Source organism: Pteropus vampyrus, unplaced genomic scaffold, assembly GCF_000151845.1.
Source record: "Pteropus vampyrus isolate Shadow unplaced genomic scaffold, Pvam_2.0 Scaffold566, whole genome shotgun sequence".
Taxonomy (NCBI): Eukaryota; Metazoa; Chordata; class Mammalia; order Chiroptera; family Pteropodidae; genus Pteropus; species Pteropus vampyrus.
The window spans coordinates 870172-885348 of record NW_011889347.1 but is presented as its reverse complement, the minus strand read 5'-3'; the positions used below and the strand labels follow the sequence as shown (position 1 = coordinate 885348).

Here is a 15177-nt window from a genome sequence, read left to right as displayed (position 1 = left end):
GAGATGCTAAAGGTGTTCTATATTTGAGCTATCTAGTATGAGGCCACTAGTCACATGTGGCTATGGAGCACTTGAACCTTGGCTAGCACAACTGAAGAACTGATTCTTAATCTTGAAAAAAAAAATTGCATTTATATTTAAATAGTTACTCATGGTTAGTGGCTATCATATTGGACAGATAGCTCTTAACTTTATGACCTTAATCACTATACCCTACTGCCTGCCTCAGTCTGTCCTCTTTGTGATCCATTGTAATGTACCTTGGGACCCCAGCACTCCCCTGAAACTGCTCTAGCCAGGGTGACTGCCCAACTCAAAGGAGTTTTATCAGTGTTTATTACTCTGGATCCTTCAGGAACACTAGGCAAGACTAAGCATTCTCATTCTTTTTCCATGAAGAAATTATTAACAGTCCCATGAAAGAAAATTTGGAAAATACAGAAAAGTAGAAAGAAGGGGGAAAAAATTACCCAAGTCCCACAACCAAAATATAATAATTATGAGCATGCTGATAGATTTCCTTCTCTACATAATTTTTTAAAAATTTAAATTTGAAAAACCACACTCCTTTTTTCTTTAGCTTTGTTTGAGTTTAGAACAGCTATGTCCTCCTGGGGTTGAATTCTCATCCCGATAATTTTATCCCTTCCAAAGGATTTAGCAACCACCCTTTTGAGCTCCTGGAAACATATTTTTTACTCCCTCAGAGGTATCTCCATTTTAAATATCTCTAAGGTAACTCACACTCACCATATTCAGACACTGGTACCCCTTACCTTTCTCCAAAAACCTGCCCCTCTTCCTCCCGCGTTCCCCCTTAACATGAACAACATCCTTATGTACTCATTGAATCAAGCCGGAAATTGGAACAGTCTCTCCAACCCAGGCAGGGGCTGGGGTCTTACTTTTCTACCTCTATAATGCCCCTGTTTTTTCCATCTTCATTGCCACAGACCGAGCCCCAAGATGTCCACAATCTGAACCCCTAACTCTGGTACCCAATCCTGACTGTAGGCTGAGTCAGGATTGGCTATAGATCAAGCCCCTTGTCCTTGCCACTGAGTAATCCTTTCCCATTGGCCTCAGAATGAGCCTAACCCTTCTCTTAGACTGAGCACCAACCCTGGCCATGGATTAACTCGTAACTACAACCAATTAACATTGCCTGCCCTTGGTTTAGCACAGGTAGTACAGAGCTAACCCATCGCTATTAATTAAGAATCCACTCAAAGTATCATTTAGTGAGGTTGGACCCAGAGTAATGTCATCTCATACGAAGGACAGCCTCTGAGGACTCTAAGAATTAGGAATTGTAAGAAGGATCAGATTTTCTGGTAGTGTGGGCTTCCTGGAAGTGGCAGATAGGTCTTGAACCAGATCCCTCTCTTCTCCACAGCTGGAAGACCCCTCAGTGTTCCCAGCTGTGATTGTGGAGCAGGTACCCTACCCTGAATTACTGCATCTCTACTCAGGACTGGAACTGGATGACGTTCACAATGGCATCATAACGGACAGGACCTTGTGCATGACGCAGGATCAGATCTTGGAGGGTAGTTTTTTGGTAGCAGGTCTGTCCCCTTCTTGGGCAGGGAACGTGTGGTGGAGGTGGAGAAAGGGATTCTGTCTTCAGGGAACAGTATTCCACAATTGCTTCTAGTGATACATGCAGCAAGGGCAAAGGCCCCAACAGTTGGAAATTAGATGGGGCTCTTAGGACAAACAAAAAGGTAGTACCACTTCTAGAAGAGAGACATCTAAATGGATTCGTGATCTTTTAAGATTGAGGGGAACAATGAGGAGTGGAGACGGCTGGGGTGGGTGTAGAGAGAAGGTGGAAGATTAGGGTGAGAGGTGCGTTGGTCCCTTTCTGGCTATCTCTTGGCTCCTTAGCACCACTCTCTGGGCTGGCCTTGGTTATGGCTGTACCCCCTGCCCTGTACCCTGAGAGAACTTTTCTTCTTCCTTCCCACCATGGAACCTGGAACTAGATGACAATGAAGCAACCTCACAAACCATGTCAGCCACTGAAGTGTTGCTCAATGTTGAGTCTCCCAACAACATCCTGGATGAGAAGCAGATCTGTAAGTTTGAACCCCGGTGTCTTAACTCAAGGCAACACAAAATGGCATTTTAAAAGATTGCATCTGTGTATCGGATTCTCAGGCACATGTACATGCAGGCATGTGTACCCACACCCACCAACATACACATAAACATGCTCTTGAGCTGTGACTGGAATGGGAGGGGGCAAGAGGGCACTGTAGACAAGGAAAAGATGGCCAGGGTCACTTTTTTCCCGATTTTTAAATTGTGGTAAAATATACATGAAATTGACCACCTCAACCATTCATCAGTGGTATTAAGTTCATTTGTATTGTTGTGCAGCTATCATCACCATCCATCTCCAGAACTCTTTTCATCTTGCAAAACTGAAACTCTGTACCCATTAAACAACAACTCCCCATTTACCCTCTCTCCTCAGCCTCTGGCAACCACCCTTCTATTTTCTGTCTCTATGAATTTGACTCCTTATATAAGTGGAATCATACAGTGTTTCTCTTTGGGGGACTGGCTTATTTCACTAAGTATAATGTCCTCAAGGCCTGTTCATATTGTAGCACATGTCAGAATTTCCTTCCTTTTAAAGGTTGAATACTATTGGCCAGAGTGACTTTTCAGGCCCGTCTGCTCTCTTACTGGGCTCCCAGGAGGGCTATGCAGTGTGTGGCTTATTTTAAAATGTACCAGGCTTGGAACCCCCTCATCCCTTCCTTGTTCTTAGACGTTGGCCCTCAGTCACCAGAAGGCCCCCAAGGCAGGCTTCTCCCTCAGGAACCCCTCAAACATTTGCTCTGACTCCTTGGCCCTAACTGCCCCTTCCCAAGGGGGAGCTGGGATACAGTGCAAGAAAGAAAGCCCTGAAGCTGCCAGTTAAGAGTCCTAGCATTTCTAATCCTAGCTCTGTCACTAATATTCATTCAGGATTCAACAGATAGTTACTGAATGCGTACATGTACCAGGTACCAACTTGCTGTGTGACTTGGGCACATGCCCTGCCATCTCTAGGTCTAAGTTTCCTCATCAAGAAAGCAGAAGAATGTGATTAAATTTTGTCTAAGGCCCCTTCCAGTTGTAAAAATGAGTGAATGACTAAATCAAGGTGGCCCTTTACCCTGGGTGTCACCTGGAACTTTCTCACCAGCAGTAGTGGGCTCAAAATGTGACAGCCATGATTGGGGCTGGCTCATGCCCACAACTCTGCAGATGTTTCCTCTCCTCATGGTGCAAGACACATGAGGCGTTTTCAGGTGTATCTTGTGTCTGGGCTGAGGGGAACAGTAACTCTGCCTTCTCTGGGAGCCTGCCGTACTCTTGAGTGCTGGGAGACCATGCTCCCACCCTGCACTGGGCCTCAGCCACCTCAGGCCTTTATTCTTGCAGTCAACACCTCCGAAATGCTTCCAGACTCAGACTCTGCTCCAGCCGTCACTCTGCCCAACTACTTGTTTCCTGTCTCTGAGCCCGATGCCCTGAACAGAGCTGGTGACGCTGGTGACCAGGAGGGGCATCCTCTGGAGGAGAAGGTCCCCAGAGAGGAAGGTGCCAAGAAGACTGGAAAATCAAAGAAGAGAAGTAAGAGAGGGAGAGAGGGAGAGGGAGAGGAAGAGAGAGAGGCTTCAATGGGGAGGGTGGTAGGAGAGGGAGACCTTAGAGGTAAATGGGTAGAGGCTCACAGACACATGTTGAATCTTAGGCTGTTCAGACACCAGTCTTGGCCCTCTGGCCAGTCCCTCGTCCCATGGGGGCCACTGCCATGTGCTTATCTTCCTTCCGGGCACTCATGGAGCCAAGACTGTATATGAGAGAGGACTTTGGGCTTTCCCAAGCCCCAGTGTTATTGATTTACTTGGGTGATGGCTGGACGATACTTCCTTGTCAGCGTGGCAACCAAAACTCCAATGCCACAGTTACCTGCAGTTTCACTTTTAGGCTGTCTTTTCATTTCAAAAACTAGGGTAGATGAGTTCTATTCTTCTAAGGGTGACTTAGAAGAACAATGTGTGCATGCACTACATTGCCCCACACCGTAGTGGTGTTCTGTTTTACCTTTGGGGCCTGAAAATGCAGGTGGACCATTGGGTAGGTGCACGTACCTGAGGGCTTTGGCCATGGAGAGTGATCCTGGACCACCAGCCCTGGTGACCTGGCTCTTTCTTGTCTGTCTTGTCACTCCCAACTTGATAAGCTCTGGGCTCTCCTTCCTGGAAGCCTGCCCTGGAGCTCTTGTCATGGTCTCAGCCTCATCCTGCTCTCACCTTCTCCTCACAGTCCGGAAGACAAAGGGCACCCGCAGTACCTCACCTGTCACTGACCCCAGCATCCCCATTCGGAAGAAATCTAAGGATGGCAAAGGTAGGGCTGGGAGTCAGGTGAGGTGGGAAAAGAGCCGGGGCCACCCCTCACTGGCTTTCCCCTCTGCAGGCAGCACCATCTATCTGTGGGAGTTCCTCCTGGCACTTCTGCAAGACAGAAATACCTGCCCCAAGTACATCAAGTGGACCCAGCGAGAGAAAGGCATCTTCAAGTTGGTGGATTCCAAAGCTGTGTCCAAGCTATGGGGGAAGCAGAAAAACAAACCTGACATGAACTATGAGACAATGGGGCGGGCACTAAGGTAGGAGTTGCTGGGGGACCCTGCCCTGAGTCACCAAGCTCTGCTTATGTGCAAGGAGGCCCTCCCACTTTAGGGTCTCCTAACTTTGCTATTTGCATACCCCTAAACCCATTCCCCAGGCCACCTCTGGGAGGAAAAATTTCCTCCCTCTTGTAGCTCTGTCTTAGCTTTTTTTCCTTTAGTACGAGAACATTTTAGGGCCTCCCATCCCCAAGAAAGGCTTTCTTCACATTCTTCAAGCCAAGGACCTAGGGAGATGGGCCAGAGTTACCCATAGTTAGTCTCAGCTGGGGGACTGCTAAATCCCCCATCATCTATCCATCCCTTCCCATCATCCTTCACTCACCCCTTATCCTCTACCCCAAAGCAGGGTGGGGGTTGGTATTTGAAACTCCTTTTTCTGGATCCTTTGAGTCCTCATGGGAGATCTCAGAAATTTCATAAAAGCTTTCCAAGTCCAAGAGTCTCTTGCTCTTGCCCGTGGGCTCCTGTCTGGCCCTGGCCACTCTTTGCCTCATGCCTGCTCTGCCCTGGAGGGTGGTATGTCCCTAACTCCCCACTCCTTGTTCCCAGATATTACTACCAAAGGGGCATTCTTGCCAAAGTTGAAGGGCAGAGGCTGGTGTACCAGTTTAAGGAGATGCCCAAGGACCTAGTGGTGATCGAAGATGAAGATGAGAGAAGTGAAGTCAAAGAGGCATCCCCTCAGGCCTCCACTGCCACTGCCTCCTCCATGAGCACTGCTCGGAGAGCCAGCTCCAGGGTTTCATGCAGGTCTGCCTCCCAGAGCAACAGTAGCCCTCCCTGGGAAAAGCCGAGGGTTCAGCACGTTGGTCTACAGCCATCTGCGAGTCTGGAATTAGGACTGTCTCTAGATGAGGAGAGCCCCACTACCTCCACTGTGTTTGTCTCTCCATCTGAGGGCCAGGCCAAACTCACCAAAGCCGTGAGGTAAGGACACGCAAGGCATTATGAGTCTTCCCATAATACCTCAGATTGAGGGGGGGCCTCAGTTTTCAACCTCTTGCAAAGCTCTGCTATATGTCCAGTCTTGTGGGATCCTCGCAGAATCCCTGGGAAACCAGTGGGGACATCTGTTGGTCAAGAGAGGAAAAGCAACTTGCCCGTGGTCACATACTAAAGTAATGGTAAAGCCAGCACTTGACCTGGGGTAGGGGGGCTTCTGATACCAGCTGGAGCTCTTCCTTTCACTCCAAAGTGCTCCCCAATCAGCCACCAGAGGCTTCCACATCCCCCCCCCCCGCCCCACGAACCATCTCCACTCCATAAAAGAGGCAATAGAGAATGTTACAGAGAGGCTCACTCTACTTTCCTGCGGCCCTCCAGGCCCACCTGGTAAGCTCTTGATAGTTGTACATGCTAAGTGCTTCCAGTTTTCTGTGAAAGACAATTGGACTTTATCTTTCTGGCATGGGTCACCAAAATGCTCTTCTAAGGAGGGAAGGCAGTAGAATGAAGCAGTTAGGAACATGAACTCAAGTCAGAGAGCCTAGATGTGAGTCCTTGCTATTAGCTGTGTAATGTAGGGCAAGTGACATAACCTCTCTGTGCCTCAGTTTCCTCAAGCTGTAAAATCAGATTAATCTTATTCAATTCATGGGCTGTTTTGAAGATTGAGGGAAATACTATCTGTCAATAATTTTGAGTATTTCTGACCTATACTAAGTACTCAGTAAGTATTAGCTGAAACAATGAAGAAATAAAACACCTTCAGCTCCTTTCCTTCTGTGCCCTCCTTTCTAGCCAGTTAGGAGATGCTTGTGCCTTAACCAAATCTCTTGTCTGTTTCTTCTCAGTGCTTCGTCAGTACCCAGCAATATCCACCTAGGAGTGGCCCCTGTGGGGTCAAGCTCAGCCTTGACCCTGCAGACAATCCCGCTAACCACAGTGCTGACCAACGGGCCTTCTACCAGTACTACTGCTTCAACCCAGCTAGTTCTCCAGAGTGTTCCACCTGCTTCGACCTTCAAGGACACCTTCAAGGACACCTTCACTTTGCAGGCCTCCTTCCCCCTGAACACCAGTTTCCAAGAGAGCCAGGTGGCAGCACCGGGGACTCCGCTGATTCTCAGTGGCCTCCCCCAACTTCTGGCTGGGCCCAACCATCCGACTAATCCAGCAGCACCCCCAGTCACAGGGGCTGGAGCAACAGGGCCCAGCTCTCAGCCCCCTGGGACTGTCATTGCTGCCTTCATCAGGACTTCCAGTGCTACAGCAGCTCCTGGGGTCAAGGAGGGGCCACTGAGGCCCTCCTCATATGTGCAGGGCATGGTGACCGGGGCCCCCATGGAGGGACTGCTGGTTCCTGAAGAGACCCTGAGGGAGCTCCTGAGGGATCAGGCTCACCTTCAGCCACTTCCAACCCACGTGGTTTCAAGGGGTTCCCACAATCCAAGCCATCTGGGAAACCAGACTTTCTCTCCTCCCAGCCGCCCAACTGTTGGGCTGACCCCAGTGGCTGAACTTGAGCTCTCCTCAGGCTCAGGGTCCCTGTTTATGGCTGAGCCTAGCGTGAGCACATCTGGGAGCCTGCTGACTAGATCCCCAACCTCAGCCCCCTTCTCTCCATTTAACCCCACTTCCCTCATTAAGATGGAGCCCCACGACATATAAACAGAGGTGTGGGGAAAGTATGACCTGCCAGGAAAAGCTGAGCAGCATTTTCATATGGACTGCCTCTAGCAGAGACTGACTTAAATAGCTCACCTGCCCTTAAATTTTGGTGAGATGTTAATACACCATATCCTCTTTGTCACCCACCCCTGCCTGATGTCACTATGGCCAAGCTATGCCCAGTTTGAGCATTCCTGGCGTCAGACCATGGCCTTCAAGAGTATTAAGGGATATGTTGTTATCAGGGGTGATGGATTGATGTGGTGATGAAGGGATAATCTCTTGAGAAGGTGGTGGCCATGGAGGGTGCAGGGGCTTCATGGGAGGAGCCCTAATTTGCCTGGTTGTATTTCACCATCTGTGTTCCCTCTACAGAGAACTTACTATCCCATACGTGAATATCTCGGTATGTATTTTGAGTGTACTCATGGGTCTGTATTTTTGTTTCTTTAGAACGAGGGTGCACCTATGAGATATTCAAGAACATGTGTCTCTCTGTGGGTCAGTTGCAGAGGTGAGGATTTGTTTTAAGGAAAAGCATTCTCTAGTTCCCTTTGTACAAACCAAAATTCCGTTGCTCTGAGACTAGGGGGTGCAGGTTGGATCCCCCAAATCTAGAGAGATGTCACAGAGCTAGAGCAGGTCCAGGGTAGCAGAGCTTTGATTGGCGTGTGTGTTGGAACAGATGCAGTTCTAGGGGCAGAAGGCCGAGTGGGATAAAAGCACAAGAGAGGGAAAAGAACTCAGCGCTGGTGAGCAGCCCCCAGCCTAGACTGAGGCCCTCTTCCTGGAGTCGGCCTCATTACCCAACACACTTGTCAGCATGCTGGAACCTTGGCCACCCTAGAAGGCTGTGCTGAAGTGTTAGAAAGGGGCCGAGTGCCCCTCCAGAATCAGACCCAGCCACCAAGTCTGACTTAAATGTTTGCATAAAGGGTTGGAGCTATAAGACCATTCTTTGCACCTGTATTACACCCTGAGTCCTGGGTTCTGTCTTGATTCATTTCACTCCTGATATTTTCCTGCTGTCAGGCATTGCTGGGGGTAGCTTGTAGCAGTGTAGATTGTGTCTGCTTCCATTCCTGCTCATGTGTGCCCGTTGCACAGCCCACCTTCTAATCATCTTGTAAGTTTGCCAACCCACCTGCCGCCACCATGCCTACAGCAGACATTCAAGTGGACCGTTGCCCCTGTTCTCCAACTTTCACACCTGACCAATTCCTTCTTCACCAAGAAAACAGGAGCCAACAGATATGAGCTCCCATGGCACCTCTCCTGCCTCTACATGGCTCCTTGCTTTCCTTTTTCCTCTCTCTGAGGAAGGGTCAGCCAATTGTCTCTTAAAGTCAACTCTTCAGCTTAGGACCTGGATCTTCCCTTCTCCCTTCTTTGAATTAGCTTGCCTCTCTCCTGCCAAATTTGGGGGCAACGCTAAGAGCTAAGACATATCAACCTTGGAAATAATTACATTATCTGGTGAATTTGGTTAATGTGAATCAATGCCTTAGGACCTTGGCTGTGTCCTCAGTGCAAAACCATCCACTTGATCTAACTACCTCCCCAGGTTGTTCTTCTTTCTCTCCTAGTCACTGCCAAGCCTACTATCATCCTCTCCCACTTTTGTTTTCCCCCACAAGGGAATCATATATAGTTGTGCAGGTGTATTGATTATACATTCTAGCACTTGGCATTAAAGTGCTTTTTTTCTAATAAAATCAGTTTTTTTTTGACAATTTCCTGATGGTGGAAAGAGACACCTTTGAAATTTTTTTGCATAAAGGTGCTGCATGGGTTATGGGTGGCCCTGACCCCTTCACCTCAACTCCATAAAACTCATCATTTGAAGGTCACTTATGTCTCCATGGTAACATCAAATGTCTTCAAAGTTTTTGGCTCCTGTGAACCCTCACAGCATGGGACACTACCTCTCATCCCCGCTAGCACTAGCCAGACTCAACTTTGCCCTCCATAGCCCGGTTCTGTGCCCATGCTGGCTCCGCATCTATGAGTATCCCCCAAGAGTCTCATCCATCCTCTTGGCTTTGGCTCAGCTCTTCAGGGATGAGTAAGAAATCTAGAGCTGCAGCCCCCACTTTTCTCCTCAGCTCCTGGCTTGCATGTCCATGGTCCTGCTGGACATTTCCACCTAGATGCCCACAAGGCCCTTAAAAACAGCCCCTCTCCTGAAAGCTGATTTTGAAAGTCTTTCCATACACACAAAACCCTGCCAAGAAAAAAACAAAACGAAAAGCTGTCATGACTTGCCTATTTCTATTAATGATGCCCCCATTTTCCTGACCTAAGCTGGACATTTCAGAGTCATCTGATGGTTAACTTCACTTGACCCCATCCTCTCCCCATCTCCTGAAGTCCAGCACCACTTGCTATATATTTCAAATCTGGCCTTTCCACCACATTTCCAGAGCCTCAAATTACCCAGAGCTTATCCCCCTCCCCAGACACATCTATAGCCCTGCTGTGACCTGTCTTGTCCCCTCCAATCTGCCAGGGCACCAGTTCTGATCTTCCTCTGCTAAAAAGAATTCAGGGGATCCTCATTGCCTACAGGTAGGGGTGACACTCAAAATACTTAACCTCTAATCCAGTGGTCCCCAACCTTTTTGGCATCAGGGACTGGTGCTCCTATGAGAATCTAATGCCTGATGATCTAAGGTGGAGCTGAGGCAGTGATGCTACCACTGGGGAACGGCTGCAAATACAGATGAAACTTCATTCACTTGCCCACCACTCACCTCCTGCTATGCAGCCCAGTTCCTAACAGGCCATGGACCGGTATCAGTCCAAGGCCCAGGGGTTAGGGTCTCCACTTTAATCCATTCTACGATTAGAAACCATTTGCTGAATCATGAGGCTGTCCAAGGGTCCTGGAGGAGGGCATTTGAGAGCTCAGGGCAGTAGTTCCAAAAGTATTTTGAGCTTAGCATAATCTCTGTCTTCAGACAAAGTCCCAAGTCCTTGACCTTCCATCAAGGTACTTTGTCACTGGGTCCCATCTGACTTACCAGCTGTCTTCTTACATTGCTTCTCCCACCTCCTGTATTGCTCCAGCCAAACCGATGGGCTTGCTGGCCTTTGAACAAGCCTGTTTGAGTTTCCCTGTGTTCTTGCTTTACTTGGTTCTGCTCAACCAGAATGTTCCTCCAACCCCTCTAATACCAGTTTAATCCTATTCATCCTTCAAGACTCAATTCATGAGAGCTGACTCCCCAGAGTTCTTTATTTGAAACTCATAGCAATTACTACTCTTTAGGCAACTGACCACAAATAGCCTGTGACATCTTCTCTATTATAGTCACAAACTGTTACTTAAAATTGTCAATGACCTGGAATTATTTAGTCTCCCAAATTAGCATGTTATCTTCTGAGGGGTGGGTGACTATATCACTCAAAGCAGGGCACACTACGTACCAAGCATCTAGTGAGCAAATGGTTACTGATTGAACTGGTGAGCGATGAGGACCAAACTTTGAGGTAGATGACACCAACCCCTCCTCTGCATAGGCACTCACCCCGGGTGTTCCACAGCCCAGGGCCTGCAGTCCTTGACTCAGTGCCCTCATGGTTCCCCCACCCGAGTTGTTACTGTTTTGAACACTCCTGTACTCCTAAAGAAACTTCCCTGTCCAGTTTCTTCCCTAACTCAAAGTGTTAAATGAGCTAATTTGATAAACTAACCTGTGCTGACATAGTTATGGGAGAGGGCTAGCAGAGAACCTTGGGAGACATTCATTTTAACTAGGGTCGTGTGGCAACAACATCCCTGCCTTCTCAATGGTTTAATGGAGTTAAGAGACTCGATACTTGCCCCCAGGAACTGATGTATTACTCCCTCCTCTGGGCTCCCACAGCACTTTGTATATACCTCTTACTGTAGCACTTAGCACATGGTAGCTCCTTAGTTACGTGTTTATATGTTTCCCCTCCGATAGACTGTGAGCTCCTCAAGGACAGGGACTGTGTGTTAGTCACTGATGTATCCCCAGCACCTAGCACAGCACCTAGCACACAGTAGGTGCTCAATAAATGTTTATTGAAAGAATGAATGAGTCCTGTATCTAGTCATGGGGTTGTAGTCCTATACTATGGCAGGTAAGGAGAGAGGACAACCCATATTTAGGGGCTACCAGAGCTTTTTGAGCTCTCATGTAACACTGCAGGAAGCTGTTCCAAGGAGCCCAAGGCTGCTGTGTTTTCCTGTCACCAGGTGTTATGGGTGACTCCTGAACTCCTGCCCTTTGCTGCTGCTCATTCCTGGGACAGCTTCACCACTATTTCCTCATTCCTGGGTGGGACTGATAGGTCAGGCCTGGTGGGAGAGGCAGGACAAGAAGTTATTCTCAGGAACATAGGTCTTTCTGACTTTATTATGTATTTTTAAAGAGGCACTTGCCTCCAACTCCAAAGCGGCTGGATCCAAGATGAGGGAACTCATTCCTCTCCCCGCTCCCAAGGCTGGAAGTCCCAGGCAGTCTCAGCCCCCGAGAGCCCCGGTCCTGGCATGTGAGATGTAAGGGCCGATGTCCAGCAGGGGGCGCTGTCAAGCCGGTGATAGCTGGCAGGTGGTTGGCCGAGCCCAGAGGGACAGGCGGTTGAGGCGGGGCCTGCCGCTCCCAACATCTTCCCGTCGCTCTATACTGACCCTGCGCCCCCAACTATCCCTAGGCTGCTCCAGTCCCCACCAAGGCCTTCCATTACTCTCAAGCTTCGAACTTTCCCTGGGTCCCAGCCCCCTCCACTTTACAAGGGGGAAAAAAAAAAAAAAAAAAAAAGAAGCAATTAAATGCCCTCTCCCCATTGGCCAGACGCACCCTGGCCCCGCCCCCGGAGGCTCCTCCCCCCAGAGTCCCCTCCCCCAGCCTTCCGGACCCACAGGTAAGCACATCGCGGAGCCAGCCACTCAGCTGCCTCCACTCTCCCCTGGGCGGTGGGAGTGATCCCGGGGGCCGCTGTCTCTGTCCTAGCCGCAGGTCGCCTGGCCTGGCCCACTTCTACTCCCCGGCTTGCCTTTAGCTACATTTTCACGTGGTGCTGCTTTCTGCAATGAAATCGGAGAGCGACTGAGGTGCCCGCGACATCCGTTTGACAGGGGAGGGCCTGGACCGTTCGCTGCGTGAGCCAGAGCTCCTAGAGGACCTGCGTGGGGCTGGGGAGACGTCTGAGCCCAGCGGGCCTACGCCGCCGGCTTGTCAGTCCCCCTCGCGGTGGAAATCCGTGCTCGAGGAGAATACGAGAAGCCCCGGCCTGCCCCGCCGCAGGGTCCAGGAAGCCCGAACATTGGGCGCCTCCCCCTGGCAGCTAAACTGGCCTCCCTTGGGGTGGACCCAATCCTACCTCACACACACGTCTTAGCAGGAGTGCGACACAATAAACATCCAACAAGCTTCCCCCATTATAGGTTAGAATATGGAAGGAGCAGGAGTTTAGTGCCCAATTCGCCCCACCACCACCACCACCACGACCAATAGGGATGCGAAGATAGCAGATGGTCCTTTCTCTGGGAATGCAGACACTTGAACGGGGCCTCCCTTTCAACCATGCATCTCGAAGTGGAACATTCTGGTAAGACCATCATTAAATGCAGGCTCATGACCTCGGCACGCAGGAGAAACTAACTTCAGCTACACTGTGTGATTCTCTTCTATGGTTGGGAAATTGAGCCGCATTTGGCAGATGGAGCAACGAAGGCTCAGAAAGATTTAGGTTCTCACCCAAGGCCAGCCTAGGTGGTAAGTGGTGCAGCTGGTGCTTTCCTCTAGCATTAGAAGGTCATTTAATGAGACCACGATCCTCACCCCTACCCTGACCAGGGATGTAGAGTTTGTATCATGGTTCTTACCTCCTGCCTTGATCTTTCCACCCTAGCTGAAGGGCAGTAAGTGGCCTCTACGAAAGGTGTGGGGAAAAGAACCCAAGAGCAAGAAAAGAATAAACTGCTATTTGGTCCCACTTTTAACTCTCTTCCTTAACCCAGGGGAATAGAGGGGTGTGCACACCCACACACCCAAACTCAAACGCACATGACTGTCCACCGTTTTCCAAAGGACCATCACCTATCCCTTTGGGGTCATTCTGCCTGCCTACAGCATCTCCTTCCTGCCTGAAAAGGAAATCCTTATAATATCTCCACCACTCTCCCATCATCCTCTCTTTGGAATCGCAAGCAATTACCTTTCTTTCCTTCCTTCTGCCTGTCCTACCTCTAACACATTTTTACCATTTTATTAAAGCAAAAAGAAAAACAAAACAAAAGATAATCCCGTTTTAACCCAGTTTAAAGTTTCCTGTTTCCCTATCACCAAAGGCAAAAGTTCGAGCCTTACTCCTTAGCATGGCCAGCAGGTCTCCTGCACCCACCCCTTCCCCATCTGTCCCTTCCAACTGTGGTGGCACTGAAGTGGACCATAGTTTCCTGCACATACTACCCTCTTTGTCCTCCAGCCTTTGCTCAGATTGTCGCCTCAAAAATTCTTCCCTGTCACCCTTAATTCCTACTTTCCTACTTGTGTAAGGCATCAACTCTCCCAGGAAATCTTTGCAAACACCACCCCTTGTGTGTTCACACCCAGTACCCTTGCCCACCCCTTCAAGCTCCCAGAACATCCTGGACATCGCTGTCCTTGTACTTACCACATGGCTTTCATGACCTATTGACATGTCTTAGTTCTTAACCGCAAGTGTCAAGCAGAGGACTGACCTAAAATCAGTACTGTTACAGGGTTGTTTGGGAACCTGAGGAAGCAACTATTCTAAAGGGACGCGGGATCAGAAAGTGGGGAAACGAAGGCCAATGAGGACAATTCATGCTGGGGCTCAAAGGGGATGATGCTCCTCCATCTGACAGAGGACGATGGTCAAGGCTGTTTCTGGGCCTTGAGTAAAGAGAGAAACTCAGTTCTTTCCTGGAGATGGCTGGACTCCAGTTGGCCAGACACAGATCCCCTGGCCTATACATTGACAGGGCTCTCTAGAGACAAACCACAGTGAAAGGCCCTAGAATAATGCTTAAAATAATGCTCACCTGAGGCCTGTCAAATATCTCCTTCCCCTCAAACAGTAACAGGCACATTCTGGAGCCAGTGGTCAGAAGGAATCATAGTTTCTACCACGGTTTTTCAGAAGCGGGAAGAAACATAAAATCCAGGGCATCCAGGCAAGTTAGGCATCTTACCTCCACAATAGCTGGGACTTAGGAAACCAGAACTTTAGTAGGCCTGCACTAGGTGTTGGGCAGGGGGGACATTGGTACATAGTGAGGGCAGTGATAAGATTGTGCAGTCAGATGCCAACATGGGTGATCCAGGGCAGAAAAGAGAGACAGCAGGCAGGTGATTTCCTTGAGTTAGAAAGGATCATTCTTCACGGACACCTAAAAGAGGGTTCATCCCTCCAATCCTGCTACTCCTATAGCAAATGAGGAGTATGTATGCACCCCTAAACTAATGCAGGTATGTAATTCTCCCCACCAGCCCACCCCCAGGATTTGCCCATGCTTTCTTATTCACTAGCTACTCTACCTTTTCCTCCTCCATTAAGAACCCAAAACTACAAAGTAGGATCAGGGGTTTCCCCTCTCACTTCATCAGGATGCCCATCTTCTTTAACCACAGAAAAGCCAATACGGGAGAACAGTAAAGAGAGACAGGAGACAGAAGCCCTGACACAGGTTTTTCAGTATGCAAGAGTTTTTGACTCTACAGCCAGTTGCTTAAAATGAAACATAAAAGGCAGCCAGAATACACACCCAAATGCAAAAAAGTAAAGGCAAACATAAAACAAACCACAAAATACCATGAACCCCAACAAAACCAAAAAATTCAAACCCAAAACCCCTCAACTTTACATATATA

At 49.0% G+C, this 15177-nt stretch overlaps 1 protein-coding gene across 8 annotated transcripts in view; it reads left to right on the top strand.

The window, feature by feature from the left end:
* ELF4 (E74 like ETS transcription factor 4) overlaps window positions 1–11369 on the top strand; it is a 37712-nt gene extending 26343 nt beyond the window's left edge. For 2 of the 8 annotated variants that reach the window (XM_011384220.2, XM_011384219.2), the window contains exons 3-9: window positions 1397–1568; window positions 1989–2081; window positions 3442–3633; window positions 4330–4413; window positions 4483–4675; window positions 5249–5626; window positions 6493–11369. In XM_011384220.2, the coding sequence (XP_011382522.1) occupies window positions 1397–1568; window positions 1989–2081; window positions 3442–3633; window positions 4330–4413; window positions 4483–4675; window positions 5249–5626; window positions 6493–7309 (1929 nt within the window). In that variant the 3' untranslated portion in view covers window positions 7310–11369. Of the gene's footprint in view, window positions 1–1396; window positions 1569–1988; window positions 2082–3425; window positions 3634–4329; window positions 4676–5248; window positions 5627–6492 lie in introns of all 8 variants that reach the window. The other 6 variants (XM_011384217.2, XM_011384216.2, XM_023525495.1 and 3 more) reach the window with 5 other exon arrangements.
* Window positions 11370–15177: the final 3808 nt, after the last annotated feature.